Here is a 25,579-nt window from a genome sequence, read left to right on the forward strand (position 1 = left end):
TTAGGGGGAATCGCTGATATGGATTAGGGGGAATTAGGGGGAATCGCTGATATGGATTAGGGGAATCGCTGATATGGATTAGGGGAATCGCTGATATGGATTAGGGAATCACTGATATGGATTAGGGGGAATCACTGATATGGATTAGGGGGAATCGCTGATATGGATTAGGGGGAATCACTGATATGGATTAGGGGAATCACTGACATGGATTAGGGGAATCACTGATATGGATTAGGGGGAATCACTGATATGGATTAGGGGGAATCACTGATATGGATTAGGGGGAATCACTGATATGGATTAGGGGAATCACTGATATGGATTAGGGGGAATCACCGATATGGATTAGGGGGAATCACTGATATGGATTAGGGGGAATCACTGATATGGATTAGGGGGAATCACCGATATGGATTAGGGGGAATCACTGATATGGATTAGGGGGAATCACTGATATGGATTAGGGGGAATCACTGATATGGATTAGGGGGAATCACTGATATGGATTAGGGAATCACCGATATGGATTAGGGGAATCACCGATATGGATTAGGGGGAATCACCGATATGGATTAGGGGGAATCACCGATATGGATTAGGGGAATCACTGATATGGATTAGGGGAATCACTGATATGGATTAGGGGGAATCACTGATATGGATTAGGGGAATCACTAATATGGATTAGGGGGAATCGCTGATATGGATTAGGGGAATCGCTGATATGGATTAGGGGGAATCGCTGATATGGATTAGGGGGAATCACTGATATGGATTAGGGGAATCGCTGATATGGATTAGGGGGAATCGCTAATATGGATTAGGGGGAATCACCGATATGGATTAGGGGAATCACCGATATGGATTAGGGGGAATCACTGATATGGATTAGGGGGAATCACTGATATGGATTAGGGGAATCACTGATATGGATTAGGGGAATCACTGATATGGATTAGGGGGAATCACTGATATGGATTAGGGAATCACTGATATGGATTAGGGGAATCACTGATATGGATTAGGGGAATCACCGATATGGATTAGGGGGAATCACCGATATGGATTAGGGGGAATCACTGATATGGATTAGGGGGAATCACTGATATGGATTAGGGGGAATCACTGATATGGATTAGGGGGAATCACTGATATGGATTAGGGGGAATCACCGATATGGATTAGGGGGAATCACCGATATGGATTAGGGGGAATCGGGTTGTATGTTATAACTACCACAACTAAAAAAACAAACATGGGAACTGGATGATGTTTTTGTCAGTGGTCAGCGGACAACCTGCAGAAGACAGTGGGCTACATTGTATTTGTGTATTAATATGGGGGTCACCAAAAGAGAGGCAAAACTGTTTTGTCAATCACTCATATCGATTATCACGTTGAAGTCAATTGTGCAAGAGGGGGAGATGAGGTTGCATGTCCTGCTAAAACTAACACGGCAAAAAGAAAATAAGAGGTCTAGCCTGAAGAAGTTAGTCTAGCCTGAAGAAGTTAGTCTAGCCTGAAGAAGTTAGTCTAGCCTGAAGAAGTTAGTCTAGCCTGAAGAAGTTAGTCTAGCCTGAAGAAGTTAGTCTAGCCTGAAGTAGTTAGTCTAGCCTGAAGTAGTTAGTCTAGCCTGAAGTAGTTAGTCTAGCCTGAAGAAGTTAGGCTAGCCTGAAGAAGTTAGGCTAGCCTGAAGAAGTTAGGCTAGCCTGAAGAAGTTAGGCTAGCCTGAAGAAGTTAGGCTAGCCTGAAGAAGTTAGTCTAGCCTGAAGAAGTTAGTCTAGCCTGAAGAAGTTAGTCTAGCCTGAAGAAGTTAGTCTAGCCTGAAGTAGTTAGTCTAGCCTGAAGTAGTTAGTCTAGCCTGAAGTAGTTAGTCTAGCCTGAAGTAGTTAGTCTAGCCTGAAGAAGTTAGGCTAGCCTGAAGAAGTTAGGCTAGCCTGAAGAAGTTAGGCTAGCCTGAAGAAGTTAGGCTAGCCTGAAGAAGTTAGGCTAGCCTGAACAGGCGTCTCTTGAACTTCCCGAGAGTTACTGTTGTAAATGTGGTTTGGTGTCTCTGACTTCAACAGTTCAAATGAATTGTTATTGAGTGATTTGGTGTCTAGCTTGAACGGTTCAAGAGTTACTGAATTATTGTATGCTAAATTATAAAGAACAGGGACTGTGGTTGAAAATGAGCCTTCTGGCTAAAAACGGCACTTTTACTGAAATGTTGATTAATGTGCACTGTCCCTGTAAAACAAAATAAACTCAAACCTTCAGAAAGTATTCAGAGCCTTGACATAGTCCACATTGTTTTTATTGCAGCCCGAATTTAAAAACAATTATTAAATAGACACAATACCGCATTATGAAAACAACATGTTTTTAGAAATGTTTGTACATTTTATTGAAAATTAAATATAGAAATATTCAATTGTTACACCCTGGGGGCGGCAGGGTAGAGCGTTGGACTAGTAACCGGAAGGTTGCGAGTTCAAACCCCCGAGCTGACAAGGTACAAATCTGTCGTTCTGCCCCCTGAACAGGCAGTTAAGAACAAATTCTTATAGCTACTGACCCTGTATATTTTGAGTCATTAATGTTCTTATCACGTGGGCATGTGGTTTACATCCTAGATAGCAGGCCATTCATTGGCTGCCATCATCACCAGGGGTATGTACGGCAGGTCTGATTGGTTCCAAATTTAGCAGTTCACATCTTTGTCTACTACTAGTAGCTGCTTCTCCACCTGCATGTGTTGCTGTTTGAGGTTTTCGTCTGGGTTTGGTTTATGATGCGTCATTTTAACATGGTTCAGGAGGAGCATGGTACAGCCCCAGACAGACACCTGGGATATGGCCGGGGACGAGGGAGGCGGGGCTCTCCGGGTTCCACCTGAGCTGGCAGCCAATGAGGTGGTGACCAGACTACTGGGAGACAACCAGCAGCTCCGAGGTATGTGTCACTCACACACCACTGGAATACTGTCTTTGATCCACAATGAGGCACAGTGTGTGTGTGTGTGTGTGTGTGTGTGTGTGTGTGTGTGTGTGTGTGTGTGTGTGTGTGTGTGTGTGTGTGTGTGTGTGTGTGTGTGTGTGTGTGTGTGTGTGTGTAGAGGCGCTGCAGCGCAGCAACCAGGCCCTGCGTCAGCGCTGCGAGGAGATGGAGAAATGGCAGCGAAGGTCTAGAGAAGAGAGAGACTTCCTCAGCTGTCGTTTCCAGGAGGCCCGGGCGCTAGTGGAGAGACTGGCCAGGGAGAACCATAGCCTCACCAGCCTGGCCAGCCCCTCCAACCCCGGAGACAACCAAGGCCTGCTGGTCAACGGCCCCAGTTTCAGCCAGGACTCCTGCCCCAACTCCACCAACTGCAGCTCCAATGGGGGTCCTGGGAGGGGAGGGGAGCAGGAGAAGAGCTCAGAGACCAACGGAACCATGGCATCCTCACTGGTCAGTACGGAGGGAGGAATGGTTCGATTCAGAATACCTAATAAATTCATGATGAATTCTGTATCCTGTGTAAGTAGTAAACATTATTATCATTTGCTATTTGAATGGAAGGAAATAGAATTTATATCAGTGAAATTCAAATGTCTTCAAATGTCTCCTCTTCTATAGTAGGCATAGTCTATACAAATACACATCTATAAAATGACCAAGGAAAACAAATGTGAATATTCTAAGTTGTTATTTCATTAATCACTTACATTTTGTTCAATATGGGGAAAATACCACATTTTCCAGAATGCATCAGCTTAACCCTCAAGTTTACCCCGAGTCCTTAAAATAAAAACATACAAAAAGCCAATGAAATGTTGGAAAAGTATTATGAACACTGGCTCGTTCCATGAGACTGACCAGGTGAATCCAGGTGAGAGGTATGATTGGTTTATCACACTCAACAGTTTCCCACGTCTATCAAGAATGGTCCACCACCCAAAGGACATTCAGACAACTGTAGGGAAGCATTGTAGTCCAAATGGGCCAGCATCCCTGTGGAACGCTTTGGACGTCTTGTAGAGTCAACATGGGCCAGCATCCCTGTGGAACGCTTTGGACGTCTTGTAGAGTCAACATGGGCCAGCATCCCTGTGGAACGCTTTCGACACCTTGTAGAGTCAACATGGTTCAGCATCCCTGTGGAACGCTTTGGACGTCTTGTAGAGACAACATGGGCCAGCATCCCTGTAGAACGCTTTGGACGTCTTGTAGAGTCAACATGGGCCAGCATCCCTGTGGAAAGCTTTGGACGTCTTGTAGAGTCAACATGGGCCAGCATCCCTGTAGAACGCTTTAGACACCTTGTAGAGTCAACATGGGCCAGCATCCCTGTGGAACGCTTTGGACGTCTTGTAGAGTCAACATGGGCCAGCATCCCTGTGGAACGCTTTCGACACCTTGTAGAGTCAACATGGGTCAGCATCCCTGTGGAACGCTTTGGACGTCTTGTAGAGTCAACATGGGCCAGCATCCCTGTAGAACGCTTTGGACGTCTTGTAGAGTCAACATGGGCCAGCATCCCTGTAGAACGCTCTGGACACCTTGTAGAGTCAACATGGGCCAGCATCCCTGTAGAACGCTCTGGACACCTTGTAGAGTCAACATGGGCCAGCATCCCTGTAGAACGCTCTGGACACCTTGTAGAGTCAACATGGGCCAGCATCCCTGTAGAACGCTTTAGACACCTTGTAGAGTCAACATGGGCCAGCATCCCTGTGGAACGCTTTGGACGTCTTGTAGAGTCAACATGGGCCAGCATCCCTGTGGAACGCTTTCGACACCTTGTAGAGTCAACATGGTTCAGCATCCCTGTGGAACGCTTTCAATACCTTGTAGAGTCAACATGGGCCAGCATCCCTGTGGAACGCTTTCAACACCTTGTAGAGACAACATGGGCCAGCATCCCTGTGGAACGCTTTCAACACCTTGTAGAGACAACATGGGCCAGCATCCCTGTGGAACGCTTTGGACACCTTGTAGAGTCAACATGGGCCAGCATCCCTGTAGAACGCTCTGGACACCTTGTAGAGGCCACGCCTGATGAATTGAGGCTGGCAAGAGGGGTGCAACTCAATATGAGGAAGGTGTTCCTAATGTTTTTGACACTCAGTGTATTTATTCAAGGCACTAAGGTTAAGAGTATATGAACATTGTTTCTAGAGAAAAGTGATTTTCTTTATCTGGAAGTGTGACATGTCAGATTCAGTGGCTGTTCTATGGCTGAGTGGAATTTCTGTGAATTTCACTGAATTAAATTTGACTTCCTGTCACTCAAACTCTATATCCTGTGGGATGCGTTTAAACTCATGAGTTGAACGTTGTTGAATTGAGCCCAACCCTGGTGGGTAGAGACATGAATGGATAAAAGAGGTAGGAGAGAATTCTCCATCCACAGGTTAACTGCATTTCCTGGTTGACAGGTGACAGAGAGAGGGATGGAGAAGAGAGCAGAGACCATTAGTAGTCAGGTGACAGAGAGAGGGATGGAGAAGAGAGCAGAGACCATTAGTAGTCAGGTAAGAGAGTAGTCATGCAAAGAAAATAACATCAAATTGATCAGAAATACAGTGTAGTCATTGTTAATGTTGTAAATGACTGTTGTAGCTGGAAACATGGGCAGATTTGTAATGGAATATCTACATAGGAGTACAGAGGCCCATTATCAGCAACCATCACTCCTGTGTTCCAATGGCACGTTGTGTTAGCTAATCCAAGTTTATCATTTTAAAAGGCTAATTGATCATTAGAAAAACATTTTGCAATTATGTTAGCACAACTGAAAACTGTTGTTCTGATTAAAGAAGCAATAAAACTGGCCTTCTTTAGACTAGTTGAGTATCTGGAGCATCAGCATTTGTGGGTTCAATTACAGGCTCAAAATGGCCAAAAACAAAGACTGTTCTTCTGAAACCCGTCAGTATCTTCTTGTTCTGAGAAATGAAGGTTGTTCCATGTGAGAAATTGCCAAGAAACTGAAGATCTCGTACAACGCTGTGCACGTTGGCAATAGTCAAGGGCTTACGTGTGTTGCATATCTATACTGTATGTTACAGGAGAAGGTCAATTTGACACAGAACAGCGCAAACTTTCTCTAACCAGAATAGAAAGAGGAGTGGGAGGCCCCGGTGCACAACTGAGCAAGAGGACAAGTACATTAGTGTCTGGTTTGAGAAACAGACGCCTGACAAGTCCTAAGCTGGCAGCTTCATTAAATAGTACCCACAAAACATCAGTCTCAACGTCAACAGTGAAGAGTTGAATCCGGGATGCTGGCCTTCTAGGCAGAGTTCCTCTGTCCAGTCTCAACGTCAACAGTGAAGAGGAGACTCCGGGATGCTGGCCTTCTAGGCAGAGTTCCTCTGTCCAGTCTCAACAGTGAAGAGGCCACTCTGGGATGCTGGCCTTCTAGGCAGAGTTCCTCTGTCCAGTCTCAACGTCAACAGTGAAGAGGCGACTCTGGGATGCTGGCCTTCTAGGCAGAGTTCCTCTGTCCAGTCTCAACAGTGAAGAGGCCACTCTGGGATGCTGGCCTTCTAGGCAGAGTTCCTCTGTCCAGTCTCAACGTCAACAGTGAAGAGGCGACTCTGGGATGCTGGCCTTCTAGGCAGAGTTCCTCTGTCCAGTCTCAACGTCAACAGTGAAGAGGAGACTCTGGGATGCTGGCCTTCTAGGCAGAGTTCCTCTGTCCAGTCTCAACGTCAACAGTGAAGAGGAGACTCTGGGATGCTGGCCTTCTAGGCAGAGTTCCTCTGTCCAGTCTCAACAGTGAAGAGGAGACTCTGGGATGCTGGCCTTCTAGGCAGAGTTCCTCTGTCCAGTCTCAACAGTGAAGAGGAGACTCTGGGATGCTGGCCTTCTAGGCAGAGTTCCTCTGTCCAGTCTCAACGTCAACAGTGAAGAGGAGACTCTGGGATGCTGGCCTTCTAGGCAGAGTTCCTCTGTCCAGTCTCAACATCAACAGTGAAGAGGAGACTCTGGGATGCTGGCCTTCTAGGCAGAGTTCCTCTGTCCAGTCTCAACGTCAACAGTGAAGAGGCGACTCTGGGATGCTGGCCTTCTAGGCAGAGTTCCTCTGTCCAGTCTCAACAGTGAAGAGGCCACTCTGGGATGCTGGCCTTCTAGGCAGAGTTCCTCTGTCCAGTCTCCACGTCAACAGTGAAGAGGCCACTCTGGGATGCTGGCCTTCTAGGCAGAGTTCCTCTGTCCAGTCTCCACGTCAACAGTGAAGAGGAGACTCTGGGATGCTGGCCTTCTAGGCAGAGTTCCTCTGTCCAGTCTCAACAGTGAAGAGGAGACTCTGGGATGCTGGCCTTCTAGGCAGAGTTCCTCTGTCCAGTCTCAACAGTGAAGAGGAGACTCTGGGATGCTGGCCTTCTAGGCAGAGTTCCTCTGTCCAGTCTCAACAGTGAAGAGGCCACTCTGGGATGCTGGCCTTCTAGGCAGAGTTCCTCTGTCCAGTGTCTGTGTTCTTTGTCCATCTTAATCTTTTGTTTTTATTGGCCAGTCTGAGATATGGCTTTTTCTTTACAACTCTGCCTAGAAGGCCAGCATCCCGTACTGTACTGCAGTTACACTACAAACAACACTACTGTACACTAACTACACTACAGTATTAACTACAGTACGCAATCTACACTAGTTTTTTATTTTTTTATTTTCACCTTTATTTAACCAGGTAGGCTAGTTGAGAACAAGTTCTCATTTGCAACTGTGACCTGGCCAAGATAAAGCATAGCAGTGTGAACAGACAACACAGAGTTACACATGGAGTAAACAATTAACAAGTCAGTAACACAGAGAAAAAGGGGAGTCTATATACAATGTGTGCAAAAGGCATGAGGAGGTAGGCGAATAATTACAATATTGCAGATTAACACTGGAGTGATAAATGATCAGATGATCATGTACAGGTAGAGATATTGGTGTGCAAAAGAGCAGAAAAGTAAATAAATAAAAACTGGGGATGAGGTAGGTGAAAATGGGTGGGCTATTTACCAATAGATTATGTACAGCTGCAGCGATCGGTTAGCTGCTCAGATAGCTGATGTTTGAAGTTGGTGAGGAGATAAAAGTCTCCAACTTCAGCGATTTTTGCAGTTCGTTCCAGTCACAGGCAGCAGAGTACTGGAACGAAAGGCGCCAAATGAGGTGTTGGCTTTAGGGATGATCAATGAGATACACCTGCTGGACCACGTGCTACGGATGGGTGTTGCCATCGTGACCAGTGAGCTGAGATAAGGCGGAGCTTTACCTAGCATGGCCTTGTAGATGACCTGGAGCCAGTGGGTCTGGCGACGAATATGTAGTGAGGGCCAGCCGACTAGAGCATACAAGTCGCAGTGGTGGGTGGTATAAGGTGCTTTAGTGACAAAACGGATGGCACTGTGATAGACTGTATCCAGTTTGCTGAGTAGAGTGTTGGAAGCCATTTTGTAGATGACATCGCCGAAGTCGAGGATCGGTAGGATAGTCAGTTTTACTAGGGTAAGTTTGGCGGCGTGAGTGAAGGAGGATTTGTTGCGGAATAGAAAGCCGACTCTTGATTTGATTTTCGATTGGAGATGTTTGATATGAGTCTGGAAGGAGAGTTAGTTGGGTGTTCTGTTAGTGGGTGTTCTGTAGTTAGTCGGTGTTCTGTAGTTAGTCGGTGTTCGGTAGTTAGTGTTCTGTAGTTAGTGGGTGTTCTGTAGTTAGTGGGTGTTCTGTAGTTAGTGGGTGTTCTGTAGTTAGTTAGTGTTCTGTGTTAGTGGGTGTTCTGTAGTTAGTGGGTGTTCTGTAGTTAGTGGGTGTTCTGTAGTTAGTGGGTGTTCTGTAGTTAGTCGGTGTTCTGTAGTTAGTCGGTGTTCTGTAGTTAGTCGGTGTTCTGGTAGTTAGTGTTCTGTAGTTAGTGGGTGTTCTGTAGTTAGTGGGTGTTCTGTAGTTAGTGGGTGTTCTGTAGTTAGTGGGTGTTCTGTGTTAGTGGGTGTTCTGTAGTTAGTGGGTGTTCTGTAGTTAGTGGGTGTTCTGTTAGTGGGTGTTCTGTAGTTAGTCGGTGTTCTGTTAGTGGGTGTTCTGTAGTTAGTCGGTGTTCTGTTAGTTAGGGTGTTCTGTAGTTAGTGGGTGTTCTGTTAGTGGGTGTTCTGTTAGTGGGTGTTCTGTTAGTGGGTGTTCTGTTAGTGGGTGTTCTGTTAGTTAATGTTCTGGGTGTTCTGTTAGTGGGTGTTCTGTTAGTGGGTGTTCTGTTAGTGGGTGTTCTGTAGTTAATGTTCTGTTAGTGGGTGTTCTGTTAGTGGGTGTTCTGTAGTTAGTGGGTGTTCTGTTAGTGGGTGTTCTGTTAGTTAATGTTCTGTTAGTGGGTGTTCTGTTAGTGGGTGTTCTGTTATTGGGTGTTCTGTTAGTGGGTGTTCTGTAGTTAGTGGGTGTCTCTGTTAGTGGGTGTTCTAGTTAGTGGGTGTTCTTGTTAGTGGTTCTTAGTGGGTGCTATAGTTAGTGTTCTGTTAGTGGGTGTTCTGTTAGTGGGTGTTTTGTTAGTGGGGTTTTGTAGTTAGTGGGTTTTCTGTAGTTAGTGGGTTCTGTTAGTGGGTGTTCTTTTGTTAGTGGGTGTTTTGTTAGTGGGTTCTGTTAGTGGGTTTCTGTAGTTAGTGTTCTGTTCTGTTAGTGGGTGTTCTGTAGTAGTGGGTGTTCTGTGCTAGTGTTCTGTTAGTGGGTGTTCTGTTAGTGGGTTTCTGTAGTTAGTGGGTGTTCTGTTAGTGGGTGTTCTGTAGTTAGTGGGTGTTCTGTTAGTGGGTGTTCTGTTAGTGGGTGTTCTGTAGTTAGTGGGTGTTCTGTAGTTAGTGTTCTGTTAGTGGGTGTTCTGTAGTTAGTGGGTGTTCTGTAGTTAGTGTTCTGTTAGTGGGTGTTCTGTAGTTAGTGGGTGTTCTGTAGTTAGTGGGTGTTCTGTAGTTAGTGGGTGCTTTTAGTTAGTGTTCTGTTAGTGTTTGTTAGTGGGTGTTTTGTTAGTGGGTGTTCTGTAGTTAGTGTTCTGTTAGTGGGTTTTGTTAGTGGGTGGTGTTTTTGTTAGTGGGTGTTTTTGTTAGTGGGTGTTCTGTAGCTAGTGGGCGTTTGTAGTGGGTGTTCTGTTAGCCTGTAGTTAATGTTTTGTTCTGTAGTGGGCGTTCTGTTAGTTAGTGGGCGTTCTGTAGTAGTTTTGTTTTGTAGTTTGTTCGTGTTCTGTTAGTTAATGTTCTGTTAGTGGGTGTTCTGTTTGAGGGTGTTCTGTTTGTGGGTGTTCTGTTTGAGTTAGTGTGTTCTGTGCTCTTGTTAGTGGTGTTCTGTTTGTGGGTGTTCTGTTTGTTAGTGTTCTGTTAGTGGGTGTTCTCTAGTTAGTGGTGTGTTCTGTAGTTAGTGGGTTCTGTTAGTGGGTGCTCTGTCTAGTGGGTGTTCTGTTAGTGGGCGCTCTGTAGTTAGTGGGTGCTCTGTAGTTAGTGGGTGCTCTGTAGTTAGTGGGTGTTCTGTAGTTAGTTAGTGTTCTGTTAGTGGGTGTTCTGTAGTTAGTGTGTTCTGTAGTTAGTGGGTGTTCTGTAGCTAGTGGGTGTTCTGTAGCTAGTGTTCTGTTAGTGGGTGTTCTGTTAGTGGGTGTTCTGTAGTTAGTGGGTGTTCTGTTAGTGGGTGTTCTGTTAGTGGGTGTTCTGTAGTTAGTGGGTGTTCTGTTTGGGTGTTCTGTAGTTAGTGGGTGTTCTGTAGTTAGTGTTCTGTTAGTGGGTGCTCTGTAGTTAGTGGGTGTTCTGTAGTTAGTGGGTGCTCTTAGTTGTGGGTGCTCTGTTAGTGGGTGTTCTGTAGTTAGTGTTCTGTTAGTGGGTGTTCTGTTAGTGGGTGTTCTGTAGTAGTGGGTGTTCTGTAGTTAGTGTTCTGTTAGTGGGTGTTCTGTTAGTGGGTGTTCTCTGTAGTTAGTGGGTGTTCTGTAGTTAGTGGGTGTTCTGTAGTTAGTGTTCTGTTAGTGGGTGTTCTGTTAGTGGGTGCTCTGTATTTAGTGGGTGTTCTGTAGTTAGTGTTCTGTTAGTGGGTGTTCTGTTAGTGGGTGTTCTGTTAGTGGGTGCTCTGTAGTTAGTGGGTGTTCTGTAGTGGGTGTTCTGTTAGTGGGTGTTCTTTTAGTGGGTGTTCTGTTAGTGGGTGTTCTGTTAGCTAGTGGGTGTTCTGTAGCTAGTGGTGTTCTGTAGTTAGTGGGTGTTCTTTTAGTGGGGATAGTGGGCGTTCTGTAGTTAGTGTGTTCTTAGCTGTGGGTGTTCTGTAGCTAGTGGGTGTTCTGTGTAGCTAGTGTTCTAGTTAGTGGGCGTTCTGTAGTTAGTGGGCGTTCTGTAGTTAGTGGGCGTTTTGTAGTTTGTTCGTGTTCTGTTAGTTAATGTTCTGTTAGTGGGTGTTCTGTTAGTGGGTGTTCTGTTAGTGGGCGTTCTGTAGCTGTTAGTTAGTGGGTGTTCTGTAGCTAGTGGATGTTCTGTTAGTGGGTGTTCTGTTAGTGGGCGTTCTGTAGTTAGTGGGTGCTCTGTATTTGGTGCTCTGTAGTTAGTGGGTGCTCTGTAGTTAGTGGGTGCTCTGTAGTTAGTGGGTGCTCTGTAGTTAGTGGGTGCTCTGTAGTTAGTGGGTGCTCTGCTGTTAGTGGGTGCTCTGTAGTTAGTGGGTGCCCTGCTGTTAGTGGGTGTCCTGCTGTTAGTGGGTGTGATGCTTTTGTCCGCAAAGCTTCTATCGAATATTCTCTGTCCCCTTCCCTCTCTCTCTTTACTACAGCCCTCAGAACGAGGGAATGGGTTTCTCCAGCTGCTGAAGAGCCACAAAGAGAAGTTGGAAGAAGGGATGAGAGATCTGAGGTTGAGGAATGAAGAGCTGGAGAAAGAGAGGGATGAGGGAAAGCGGGAGAGAGACTGCCTTCGTCGCTCAGTTGAGGAACTCGAAACCAAGCTGGTTCAGGCGCAGGTTGTGTGTGTGTGTGTGTGTGTGTGTGTGTGTGTGTGTGTGTGTGTGTGTGTTAGGGTCATTCTGTGTAAAAATCCAAAATTGAATGTAGGTCCTCCCGAGTGCAGAGGGACGCCACTACAACCTGGTTCGATTCCAGGTTGTGACCGGGAGATCCCAAGGGACGTTCACAATTGGCCCAGCATCATCTGAGTCAGGGGGAGGGCGGGGTCGTCAGGGGAGGGCGGGGTCGTCAGGGGGAGGGCGGGGTCGTCAGGGGGAGGCGGGGTCGTCAGGGGGAGGGCGGGGTCGTCAGGGAGGTGTTCCCTCTGGTTTGTCTGACTCCTGGGTTAGAGAGCAGTGTGATTAGGTGGATGTTTCAGAGGACGTATGTCACAACCTGTGCCTCTCCTGGGCCCTCTGGGGAGTCACTGTCGTAACAACGATACCACTAAATAAAATGGACTAAAATGTGTATAAGAATATTCAAATGGAAGGTAAAGGCATGCTTGTGTCCCTTAGAGCTGTGGTGTTACCGAGGAAACGGTTCAGCATTCCGAAGCCCCTCCCCCATCTGACAGGTATGACATCATTCCCTCATCGCTTCCTGCAACGCGTGTGTCCTTGTGTGTGAGCTGATGTTTCTGCCTCCTGTCTCCTCAGCTCCCACCTGGCTAAACTCACAGAGCAGCTACAAGCCACACAGTGCAGGTAAGAACTGTCTAGTGTCTCTCTATTTTGCCTTGTAATATTAAATGTGTGTGTGTGTGTGTGTGTGTGTGTGTGTGTGTGTGTGTGTGTGTGTGTGTGTGTGTGTGTGTGTGTGTGTGTGTGTGTGTGTGTGTGTGTGTGTAGGTACAGGGAGCTGCAGGAGCAGTTAGATTCCCTCCAGAAGAGTTCAGCTCAGAGAGACAGAACTGAAGTGCTGCTTAAACAGAAAGACAAGGACTGTACCCAGGTACATACACACTACACTACACACTATACTATACTACACACTATACTATACTACACACTACACTATACTACACTACACTATACTATACTACACTACACACTATACTATACTACACACTACACTACTACACTACACTACTATACTACACTACACTACACACTATACTATACTATACTACACTATACTACACTACACACTATACTATACTACACTACACTACACACACACTACACACTATACACTATACTACACTACACTACACACTATACTATACTACACACTACACTACACACTATACTACACTACACACTATACTATACTATACTACACTACACTACACACACACTACACACTATACTATACTCCACACTACACTACACTACACACTATACTATACTACACTACACACACACTATACTATACTACACACTACACTATACTATACTATACTCCACACTACACTATACTATACTACACACTATACTATACTACACTACACTACACACTATACTATACTACACACTATACTATACTACACACTACACTATACTACACACACACTGTACTAAACACACACTATACACTGTACTACACACACACTATACACTATACTACACACACGCTATACACTATACTACACACACACTATACTACACACTATACACTACACTACACACTATACTACACACTATACACTACACACTATACACTACACTACACACTACTATACACTATACACTACACACTATACACTACACTACACACTACTATACACTACACACTATACTACACACTATACACTACACTATACTACACACACACTATACACTATACTACACACTATACACTATACTACACACACACTACACTATACACTATACTACACACTACACTACACACTATACTACACTACACACTATACACTATACTACACACTACACTATACACTATACTACACACTATACACTATACTACACACACACTACACTATACACTATACTACACTACACACTATACACTATACTACACACTACACTATACACTATACTACACTATACACTATACTACTACACTACACTATACACTATACACTACACATACTACACTACACACTATACACTATACTACACACTACACTATACACTATACTACACACTATACACTATACTACACACTACACTACACACTATACTACACTACACACTATACACTATACTACACACTACACTATACACTATACTACACACTATACACTATACTACACACACACTACACTATACACTATACTACACACTACACTATACACTATACTACACACTATACACTACACTACACTACACACTACACTACACTATACACTATACTACACACTACACTATACACTATACTACACACTATACACTATACTACACACACTACACTATACACTATACTACACACTACACTACACACTATACTACACTACACACTATACACTATACTACACACTACACTATACACTACACTACACTACTATACACTACACACTATACACTACACTACACACTACTATACACTACACTATACTACACACTATACACTACACTACACTACACTATACTACACACACACTATACACTATACTACACACTATACACTATACTACACACACACTACACTATACACTATACTACACACTACACTACACACTATACTACACTACACACTATACACTATACTACACACTACACTATACACTATACTACACACTATACACTATACTACACACACACTACACTATACACTATACTACACACACACTATACACTACACACACACACACTCGACGAGAGGTGGCGGTCTGTTTGTCAATAACAGCTGGTACGACGAGAGGTGGCGGTCTGTTTGTCAATAACAGCTGGTACGACGAGAGGTGGCGGTCTGTTTGTCAATAACAGCTGGTACGACGAGAGGTGGCGGTCTGTTTGTCAATAACAGCTGGTACGACGAGAGGTGGCGGTCTGTTTGTCAATAACAGCTGGTACGACGAGAGGTGGCGGTCTGTTTGTCAATAACAGCTGGTACGACGAGAGGTGGCGGTCTGTTTGTCAATAACAGCTGGTACGACGAGAGGTGGCGGTCTGTTTGTCAATAACAGCTGGTACGACGAGAGGTGGCGGTCTGTTTGTCAATAACAGCTGGTACGACGAGAGGTGGCGGTCTGTTTGTCAATAACAGCTGGTACGACGAGAGGTGGCGGTCTGTTTGTCAATAACAGCTGGTACGACGAGAGGTGGCGGTCTGTTTGTCAATAACAGCTGGTACGACGAGAGGTGGCGGTCTGTTTGTCAATAACAGCTGGTACGACGAGAGGTGGCGATCTGTTTGTCAATAACAGCTGGTACGACGAGAGGTGGCGGTCTGTTTGTCAATAACAGCTGGTACGACGAGAGGTGGCGGTCTGTTTGTCAATAACAGCTGGTACGACGAAAGGTGGCGGTCTGTTTGTCAATAACAGCTGGTACGACGAGAGGTGGCGGTCTGTTTGTCAATAACAGCTGGTACACAAAATCTAATAAGGATGTCTCACGGATTTACTCACCTGAGGTAGAGTATATCATGATAAGCTGTAGACCACACTATTTACCAAGAGAGGTTTCATCTATATTTTTCATAGCTGTCTTATTTCAAAATTCAAAAGGCACTCGCACATCTGAGCAATCTTTTTTGCAGGTGCATGGTAACAGTTGAACGAGATAAAGGAAACCGCACACTTCTCTCGATAGTCTCACTGATCTTTAACCTCTAGGGTACGCTAGCATCCCACCTCGTCAACGGCCAGTGAAACTGCATGGTGCCAAATTCAAAACAACAGAAATCCCAGAATTAAAATTCCTCAAACATACTTGTATTTTACACCATTTTAAAGATACACTTGTTGTAAATCCAGCTGCAGTGTCTGATTTCAAAAAGGCTTTTTTTTCTTTTTGTTTGCATGTTTAGCCCAGTAATCTAAATTCATGAGGCGCGATCACTAGATGCAGACAAAGTCAAAGTTCCGTTACAGTCCGTAGAAACATGTCAAACGATGTATAGAATCAATCTTTAGGATGTTTTTAACATAAATCTTCATTAATGTTCCAACTAGAGAATTTCTTTGTCTGTAGAATTGCAATGGAACGGGCTAACTCTCACGGGAGCGTGCGAGACTGAGCTCATAGCACTCTGCCAGACCACTGACTCAAAGAGCCCTCATTCCCACCCTCCTTCACAATAGAAGCATCAAAAAGGATCTAAAGACTGTTGACATCTATTGGAAGCCTTCGGAGGTGCAATATGACCCCATAGACACTGTGTATTCGATAAGCAATGAGTTGAAAAACTACAAACCTCAGATTTCTGACTTCCTGGTTGGATTTTTTTTCTCAGGTTTTTGCCTGCCATATGAGTTCTGTTATATTCACAGACATCATTCAAACAGGTTTAGAAACTTCAGAGTGTTTCCCATCCACATCTACTAATATGCATATTCTAGCTTCTATGGCTGAGTAGCAGGCAGTTTACCCTAGAAAAGTTCATAAGCTTATGTATCGGCCTCATGGCCTTCGTCAAAAGCCTTCGTAGCTGTCCTATTTACCACCACAAACCGATGCTGCCTTCGTCAAAAGCCTTCGTAGCTGTCTTATTTACCACCACAAACCGATGCTGGCACTAAGACCGCACTCAATGACCTGTATACGGCCAAACAGGATAACGCTCATCCAGAGGTGGCACTCCTAGTGGCCGGGGACTTTAATGCAGGGAAACGTAAACCAGTTTAACCTCATTTCTACCAGAATGTTAAATGTGCAACAGAGACATGTACAAAGCTCTCCCTCGTCCCTCCATTTGGAAAATCTGACCAAAATTCTATCCTCCTGATTCCTGTTTACAAGCAAAACTAAAGCAGGAAGTACCAAGGACTCACTCAATAGAGAAGTGGTCAGATGACGCAGATGCTAAGCTACAGGACTGTTTTACTAGCAAAGGCTGGAATATGTTGCGGGATTCATCCGATGGCATTGAGGAGTACACCAGATCAATCATCAATAAGTGCATCAATGATGACGTACATACCCCAACCAGAAGCCATGGATTACAGACAACAGCCGCACTGAGCTTAAAGGGTGGAGCTGCCGCTTTCAAGGAGCAGGACTCAGAAGTGTACAAGAAATCTCACTACGCCCTCCGACGAACCACCAAACAGGAAAAGCATCAATACAGGACTAAGATTGAATCGTACTTCTCTCTCCAACAGCTCTCTCTCTAACAGCTCTCTGTCTCTCTCTCTCTCTCTCTCTCTCTCTCTCTTGCTCTCTCTTGCTCTCTCTCTCTCTTGCTCTCTCTCTCTCTTGCTCTCTCTCTCTCTTGCTCTCTCTCTCTCTCTAGGATTCAGCCCCCTTAAGTTAATACTTTGTAGCGCCACCTTTTGCTGCGATTACAGCTGTAAGTCGCTTGGGGTATGTCTATCAGTTTTGCACATCGAGAGACTGAAATTTTTTCCCATTCCTCCTTGCAAAACAGCTCGAGCTCAGTGAGGTTGGATGGAGAGCATTTGTGAACAGCAGTTTTCAGTTCTTTCCACAGATTCTCGATTGGATTCAGGTCTGGACTTTGACTTGGCCATTCTAACACCTGGATATGTTTATTTTTGAACCATTCCATTGTAGATTTTGCTTTATGTTTTGAATCATTGTCTTGTTGGAAGACAAATCTCAGTCTCAGGTCTTTTGCAGACTCCATCAGGTTTTCTTCCAGAATGGTCCTGTATTTGGCTCCATCCATCTTCCCTGTCCCTGCTGAAGAAAAGCAGGCCAAAACCATGACGCTGCCACCACCATGTTTGACAGTGGGGATGGTGTGTTCAGGGTGATGAGCTGTGTTGCTTTTACGCCAAACATAACGTTTTGCATTGTTGCCAAAAAGTTCAATCTTGGTTTCATCTGACCAGAGCACCTTCTTCCACATGTTTGGTGTGTCTCCCAGGTGGCTTGTGGCAAACTTTAAACAACACTTTTTATGGATATCTTTATGAAATGGCTTTCTTCTTGCCACTCTTCCATAAAGGCCAGATTTGTGCAATATATGACTGATTGTTGTCCTATGGACAGAGTCTCCCACCTCAGCTGTAGATCTCTGCAGTTCATCCAGAGTGATCATGGGCCTCTTGGCTGCATCTCTGATCAGTCTTCTCCTTGTATGAGCTGAAAGTTTAGAGGGACGGCCAGGTCTTGGTAGATTTGCAGTGGTCTGATATTCCTTCCATTTCAATATTATCGCTTGCACAGTGCTCCTTGGGATGTTTAAAGCTTGGGAAATCTTTTTGTATCCAAACCGGCTTTAAACTTCTTCACAACAGTATCTCGGACCTGCCTGGTGTGTTCATTGTTCTTCATGATGCTCTCTGCGCTTTTAACGGACCTCTGAGACTATCACAGTGCAGGTGCATTTATACGGAGACTTGATTACACACAGGTGGATTGTATTTATCATCATTAGTCATTTAGGTCAACATTGGATCATTCAGAGATCCTCACTGAACTTCTGGAGAGAGTTTGCTGCACTGAAAGTAAAGGGGCTGAATAATTTTGCACGCCCAATTTTTCAGTTTTGATTTGTTAAAAAAGTTTGAAATATCCAATAAATGTCGTTCCACTTCATGATTGTGTCCCACTTGTTGTTGATTCTTCACAAAGAAATACAGTTTTATATCTTTATGTTTGAAGCCTGAAATGTGGCAAAAGGTCGCAAAGTTCAAGGGGGCCGAATACTTTCGCAAGGCACTGTAAATATGGGTTGTATTTACAATGGTGTTCGTTCTTCACTGGTTGCCCTTTTCTCGTGGCAACAGGTCACAAATCCTGCTGCTGTGATGGCACACTGTGGTATTTCACCCAGTAGATATGGGAGTTTTTCCAAATTGGATTTGTTTTCGAATTCTTTGTGGATCTGTGTAACAGCTCTCTCTCGCTCTCTGTCTAACAGCTCTCTCTCTCTCTCTCTCTCTCTCTCTAACAGCTCTCTCTCTGTGTGCGTTGTTTGTTTAGCTGGCTAAGGATGGCGAGGCGCTGAAGGCCCAGGTGACGTCTCTTCTGGGTGAGCTGAGAGAGAGACAGAGCTGTCTGGACCAGAGTCAGCAGGACCGCAACATACTGGACGACAAGTATGATAACCTGTTTGTGTGTTAACTCTCAAAACATTGCCTAGGTTTAGGGTAACTCCCCTGTTACCATGGACTTCAGCCATCTCAGGGAACTCACACCTTGTAGTATGCAGACAATCCAGGTCTCAAACCCCTGTTTAGACTGTTACTGCCACCGTGGACTGTAAGCTAGGTTCAGGACTGTTACTGCCACCGTGGACTGTAAGCTAGGTTCAGGACTGTTACTGCCACCGTGGACTGTAGAACTAGGTTCAGGACTGTTACTGCCACCGTGGACTGTAGAACTAGGATCAGGACTGTTACTGCCACCGTGGACTGTAAGCTAGGTTCAGGACTGTTACTGCCACCGTGGACTGTAAGCTAGGTTCAGGACTGTTACTGCCACCGTGGACTGTAAGCTAGGTTCAGGACTGTTGCTGCCACCGTGGACTGTAAGCTAGGTTCAGGACTGTTACTGCCACCGTGGACTGTAAGCTAGGTTCAGGACTGTTACTGCCACTGTGGACTGTAAGCTAGGTTCAGGACTGTTACTGCCACCGTGGACTGTAAGCTAGGTTCAGGACTGTTACTGCCACCGTGGACTGTAAGCTAGGTTCAGGACTGTTGCTGCCACCGTGGACTGTAAGCTAGGTTCAGGACTGTTACTGCCACCGTGGACTGTAAGCTAGGTTCAGGACTGTTACTGCCACCGTGGACTGTAAACGAGGTTCAGGACGGTTACTGCCACCCTGGACTGTAAGCTAGGTTCAGGACTGTTACTGCCACCCTGGACTGTAATGGAGGTTCAGGACTGTTACTGCCACCGTGGACTGTAAGCTAGGTTCAGGACTGTTACTGCCACCGTGGACTGTAGAACTAGGTTCAGGACTGTTACTGCCACCGTGGACTGTAGAACTAGGTTCAGGACTGTTACTGCCACCGTGGACTGTAAGCTAGGTTCAGGACTGTTACTGCCACCGTGGACTGTAAGCTAGGTTCAGGACTGTTACTGCCACCGTGGACTGTAAGCTAGGTTCAGGACTGTTACTGCCACCGTGGACTGTAAGCTAGGTTCAGGACTGTTACTGCCACCGTGGACTGTAAGCTAGGTTCAGGACTGTTACTGCCACCGTGGACTGTAAGCTAGGTTCAGGACTGTTACTGCCACCGTGGACTGTAAACTAGGTTCAGGACTGTTACTGCCACCGTGGACTGTAAGCGAGGTTCAGGACTGTTACTGCCACCGTGGACTGTAAGCTAGGTTCAGGACTGTTGATGCCACCGTGGACTGTAAACGAGGTTCAGGACTGTTACTGCCACCGTGGACTGTAAGCTAGGTTCAGGACTGTTACTGCCACCGTGGACTGTAAGCTAGGTTCAGGACTGTTACTGCCACCGTGGACTGTAAGCTAGGTTCAGGACTGTTACTGCCACCGTGGACTGTAAACGAGGTTCAGGACTGTTACTGCCACCGTGGACTGTAAGCTAGGTTCAGGACTGTTACTGCCACCGTGGACTGTAAGCTAGGTTCAGGACTGTTACTGCCACCGTGGACTGTAAGCTAGGTTCAGGACTGTTACTGCCACCGTGGACTGTAAACTAGGTTCAGGACTGTTACTGCCACCGTGGACTGTAAACGAGGTTCAGGACTGTTACTGCCACCGTGGACTGTAAGCTAGGTTCAGGACTGTTGATGCCACCATGGACTGTAAACGAGGTTCAGGACTGTTACTGCCACCGTGGACTGTAAGCTAGGTTCAGGACTGTTACTGCCACCGTGGACTGTAAGCTAGGTTCAGGACTGTTACTGCCACCGTGGACTGTAAGCTAGGTTCAGGACTGTTACTGCCACCGTGGACTGTAAACGAGGTTCAGGACGGTTACTGCCACCGTGGACTGTATGCTAGGTTCAGGACTGTTACTGCCACCGTGGACTGTAATGGAGGTTCAGGACTGTTACTGCCACCGTGGACTGTAAGCTAGGTTCAGGACTGTTACTGCCACCGTGGACTGTAATGGAGGTTCAGGACTGTTACTGCCACCGTGGACTGTAAGCTAGGTTCAGGACTGTTACTGCCACCGTGGACTGTAAGCTAGGTTCAGGACTGTTACTGCCACCGTGGACTGTAAGCTAGGTTCAGGACTGTTACTGCCACCGTGGACTGTAAGCTAGGTTCAGGACTGTTACTGCCACCGTGGACTGTAATGGAGGTTCAGGACTGTTACTGCCACCGTGGACTGTAATGGAGGTTTTGTAAGGCCGTTAGATTAGGAAGGGCGTGGTGGTCTGGCAGGAGACAAGGGAAACACATTAAAGAACACAACAAAGCTGCAGACATGACAAAGTAGTTGCAGCTAATTAACAGGAATATGGGTTTAACGGTGGCTGGGGTGGGGGTTTGCCACTAGGCGGCTGGGGTGGGGCTTTGCCACTAGGCGGCTGGGGTGGGGGTTTGCCACTAGGCGGCTGGGGTGGGGCTTTGCCACGAGGCGGCTGGGGTGGGGGTTTGCCACGAGGCGGCTGAGGTGGGGGTTTGCCACGAGGCGGCTGGGGTGGGGCTTTGCCACGAGGCGGCTGGGGTGGGGGTTTGCCACGAGGCGGCTGAGGTGGGGGTTTGCCACGAGGCGGCTGAGGTGGGGGTTTGCCACGAGGCGGCTGAGGTGGGGCTTTGCCACGAGGCGGCTGAGGTGGGGCTTTGCCACGAGGCGGCTGAGGTGGGGCTTTGCCACGAGGCGGCTGAGGTGGGGCTTTGCCACGAGGCGGCTGAGGTGGGGCTTTGCCACGAGGCGGCTGAGGTGGGGGTTTGCCACTAGGCGGCTGAGGTGGGGCTTTGCCACGAGGCGGCTGAGGTGGGGCTTTGCCACGAGGCGGCTGAGGTGGGGTTTGCCACGAGGCGGCTGAGGTGGGGGTTTGCCACGAGGCGGCTGAGGTGGGGCTTTGCCACGAGGCGGCTGAGGTGGGGCTTTGCCACGAGGCGGCTGAGGTGGGGCTTTGCCACGAGGCGGCTGAGGTGGGGCTTTGCCACGAGGCGGCTGAGGTGGGGCTTTGCCACGAGGCGGCTGAGGTGGGGCTTTGCCACGAGGCGGCTGAGGTGGGGCTTTGCCACGAGGCGGCTGAGGTGGGGCTTTGCCACGAGGCGGCTGAGGTGGGGCTTTGCCACGAGGCGGCTGAGGTGGGGCTTTGCCAGGCGGCTGAGGTGGGGGCTTTGCCACTAGGCGGCTGAGGTGGGGCTTTGCCACTAGGCGGCTGAGGTGGGGCTTTGCCACTAGGCGGCTGAGGTGGGGCTTTGCCACTAGGCGGCTGAGGTGGGGGTTTGCCACTAGGCGGCTGAGGTGGGGGTTTGCCACGAGGCGGCTGAGGTGGGGTTTGCCACGAGGCGGCTGGGGTGGGGGTTTGCCACGAGGCGGCTGGGGTGGGGGTTTGCCACGAGGCGGCTGGGGTGGGGGTTTGCCACGAGGCGGCTGGGGTGGGGGTTTGCCACGAGGCGGCTGGGGTGGGGCTTTGCCACTAGGCGGCTGAGGTGGGGCTTTGCCACTAGGCGGCTGAGGTGGGGCTTTGCCACTAGGCGGCTGAGGTGGGGTTTGCCACCAGGCGGCTGAGGTGGGGTTTGCCACTAGGCGGCTGAGGTGGGGGTTTGCCACTAGGCGGCTGAGGTGGGGTTTGCCACGAGGCGGCTGAGGTGGGGCTTTGCCACGAGGCGGCTGAGGTGGGGCTTTGCCACGAGGCGGCTGAGGTGGGGCTTTGCCACGAGGGCTGAGGTGGGGCTTTGCCACGAGGCGGCTGAGGTGGGGCTTTGCCACGAGGCGGCTGAGGTGGGGCTTTGCCACGAGGCGGCTGAGGTGGGGCTTTGCCACGAGGCGGCTGAGGTGGGGTTTGCCACGAGGCGGCTGAGGTGGGGCTTTGCCACGAGGCGGCTGAGGTGGGCTTTGCCACGAGGCGGCTGAGGTGGGGCTTTGCCACGAGGCGGCTGAGGTGGGGCTTTGCCACGAGGCGGCTGAGGTGGGGGTTTGCCACGAGGCGGCTGAGGTGGGGGTTTGCCACGAGGCGGCTGGGGTGGGGGTTTGCCACGAGGCGGCTGAGGTGGGGCTTTGCCACGAGGCGGCTGAGGTGGGGCTTTGCCACGAGGCGGCTGAGGTGGGGCTTTGCCACGAGGCGGCTGAGGTGGGGCTTTGCCACGAGGCGGCTGAGGTGGGGCTTTGCCACGAGGCGGCTGAGGTGGGGGTTTGCCACTAGGCGGCTGAGGTGGGGGTTTGCCACTAGGCGGCTGAGGTGGGGGTTTGCCACTAGGCGGCTGAGGTGGGGGTTTGCCACGAGGCGGCTGAGGTGGGGGTTTGCCACGAGGCGGCTGGGGTGGGGGTTTGCCACGAGGCGGCTGGGGTGGGGGTTTGCCACGAGGCGGGTGGGGTTTGCCACTAGGCGGCTGGGGTGGGGTTTGCCACTAGGCGGCTGGGGTGGGGTTTGCCACTAGGCGGCTGGGGTGGGGGTTTGCCACTAGGCGGCTGGGGTGGGGGTTTGCCACTAGGCGGCTGAGGTGGGGGTTTGCCACTAGGCGGCTGAGGTGGGGTTTGCCACTAGGCGGCTGAGGTGGGGGTTTGCCACTAGGCGGCTGAGGTGGGGGTTTGCCACTAGGCGGCTGAGGTGGGGGTTTGCCACTAGGCGGCTGAGGTGGGGGTTTGCCACTAGGCGGCTGAGGTGGGGGTTTGCCACTAGGCGGCTGAGGTGGGGGTTTGCCACTAGGCGGCTGAGGTGGGGGTTTGCCACTAGGCGGCTGAGGTGGGGGTTTGCCACTAGGCGGCTGAGGTGGGGGTTTGCCACTAGGCGGCTGAGGTGGGGGTTTGCCACCACTGAGAACCAAGGGCAACAAATATATTAGGGGGAGTCCTGTCTGAGGGAAGGGGTGTGGCCTAGGGGGAGTCCTGTCTGAGGGAAGGGGTGTGGCCTCGGGGAGTCTTGTCAGAGGGAATGGGTGTGGCCTAGGGGGGGGGCTTGTCAGAGGGAATGGGTGTGGCCTAGGGGGAGGCTTGTCAGAGGGAAGGGGTGTGGCCTATGGGGAGGAGTCCTGTCAGAGGGAAGGGGTGTGGCCTCGGGAAGTCTTGTCAGAGGGAAGGGGTGTGGCCTATGGGGAGGCTTGTCAGAGGGAAGGGGTGTGGCCTATGGGGAGGCTTGTCAGAGGAAAGGGGTGTGGCCTATGGGGAGGCTTGTCAGAGGGAAGGGGTGTGGCCTATGGGGAGGCTTGTCAGAGGGAAGGGGTGTGGCCTAGGGGGAGTCTTGTCAGAGGGAAGGGGTGTGGCCTATGGGGAGGCTTGTCAGAGGGAAGGGGTGTGGCCTATGGGGAGGCTTGTCAGAGGGAAGGGGTGTGGCCTATGGGGAGTCTTGTCAGAGGGAAGGGGTGTGGCCTAGGGAGAGTCTTGTCAGAGGGAAGGGGTGTGGCCTAGGGAGAGTCTTGTCAGAGGAAGGGTGTGGCCTTGGGGGGAGTCTTGTCAGAGGGAAGGGGTGTGGCCTATGGGGGAGGCTTGTCAGAGGGAAGGGGTGTGGCCTATGGGGAGGCTTGTCAGGGGAGTGGCCTATGGGGAGTCTTGTCAGAGGGAAGGGGTGTGGCTAGGGAGAGTCTTGTCAGAGGGAAGGGTGTGGCCTTGGGGAGTCTTGTCAGAGGGAAGGGGTGTGGCCTATGGGGAGGCTTGTCAGAGGGAAGGGGTGTGGCCTATGGGGAGGCTTGTCAGAGGGAAGGGGTGTGGCCTATGGGGAGGCTTGTCAGAGGGAAGGGGTGTGGCCTAGGGGGAGGCTTGTCAGAGGGAAGGGGTGTGGCCTATGGGGAGGCTTGTCAGAGGGAAGGGGTGTGGCCTATGGGGAGGCTTGTCAGAGGGAAGGGGTGTGGCCTATGGGGAGGCTTGTCAGAGGGAAGGGGTGTGGCCTATGGGGAGGCTTGTCAGAGGGAAGGGGTGTGGCCTATGGGGAGGCTTGTCAGAGGGAAGGGGTGTGGCCTATGGGGAGGCTTGTCAGAGGGAAGGGGTGTGGCCTAGGGGGAGTCCTGTCAGAGGGCTGTGACCCTTCACAAGTGTGTGTGTGTGTGTGTGTGTGTGTGTGTGTGTGTGTGTGTGTGTGTGTGTGTGTGTGTGTGTGTGTGTGTGTGTGTGCAGGCTGAGCAGTACTCGGGAGGCGTTGGCAGTATCAGAGAGAGAGCTGGAACAACAGAGGAAGCAGCACTCTGTGACTGGTAGACAAACTACTGCTGCAGACACAGAACCTGGAGACCGCCCTGAAGACTGACCGCCTGGTTATTACTGAGGAGAGGTACACACACACAACCTGGAGACTGACCGCCTGGTTATTACTGAGGAGAGGTACACACACACACACAACCTGGAGACTGACAGCCTGGTTATTACTGAGGAGAGGTACACACACTGGAGACCGCCCTGAAGACTGACCGCCTGGTTATTACTGAGGAGAGGTACACACACAACCTGGAGACTGACCGCCTGGTTATTACTGAGGAGAGGTACACACACACACCACAACCTGGAGACTGACCGCCTGGTTATTACTGAGGAGAGGTACACACACACACACACAA

General features: G+C 48.8%; 1 protein-coding gene and 1 long non-coding RNA gene across 2 annotated transcripts in view; both read left to right on the forward strand.

The window, feature by feature from the left end:
• The window catches only part of LOC118376297 (NF-kappa-B essential modulator-like), a 60,445-nt gene that overhangs the window by 8,246 nt on the left and 26,620 nt on the right, over positions 1-25,579 (forward strand). Inside the window, 9 exon segments of the mRNA XM_052507578.1 lie at positions 2,801-2,937; positions 3,101-3,432; positions 11,722-11,907; positions 12,409-12,467; positions 12,550-12,597; positions 12,742-12,844; positions 18,910-19,025; positions 25,143-25,218; positions 25,220-25,296. Of these exon segments, the coding sequence (XP_052363538.1) occupies positions 2,808-2,937; positions 3,101-3,432; positions 11,722-11,907; positions 12,409-12,467; positions 12,550-12,597; positions 12,742-12,844; positions 18,910-19,025; positions 25,143-25,218; positions 25,220-25,296 (1,127 nt within the window). The 5' untranslated portion in view covers positions 2,801-2,807.
• LOC127923532 (uncharacterized) lies at positions 19,776-23,247 on the forward strand. The gene is made up of 8 exons (XR_008114624.1): positions 19,776-20,189; positions 20,418-20,683; positions 20,722-20,835; positions 20,912-21,395; positions 21,801-21,881; positions 21,935-22,177; positions 22,764-22,871; positions 23,086-23,247. It is a non-coding gene; the product is annotated as an uncharacterized LOC127923532 (long non-coding RNA).

This window comes from Oncorhynchus keta, unplaced genomic scaffold, assembly GCF_023373465.1.
Source record: "Oncorhynchus keta strain PuntledgeMale-10-30-2019 unplaced genomic scaffold, Oket_V2 Un_contig_2998_pilon_pilon, whole genome shotgun sequence".
NCBI lineage: Eukaryota > Metazoa > Chordata > Actinopteri > Salmoniformes > Salmonidae > Oncorhynchus > Oncorhynchus keta.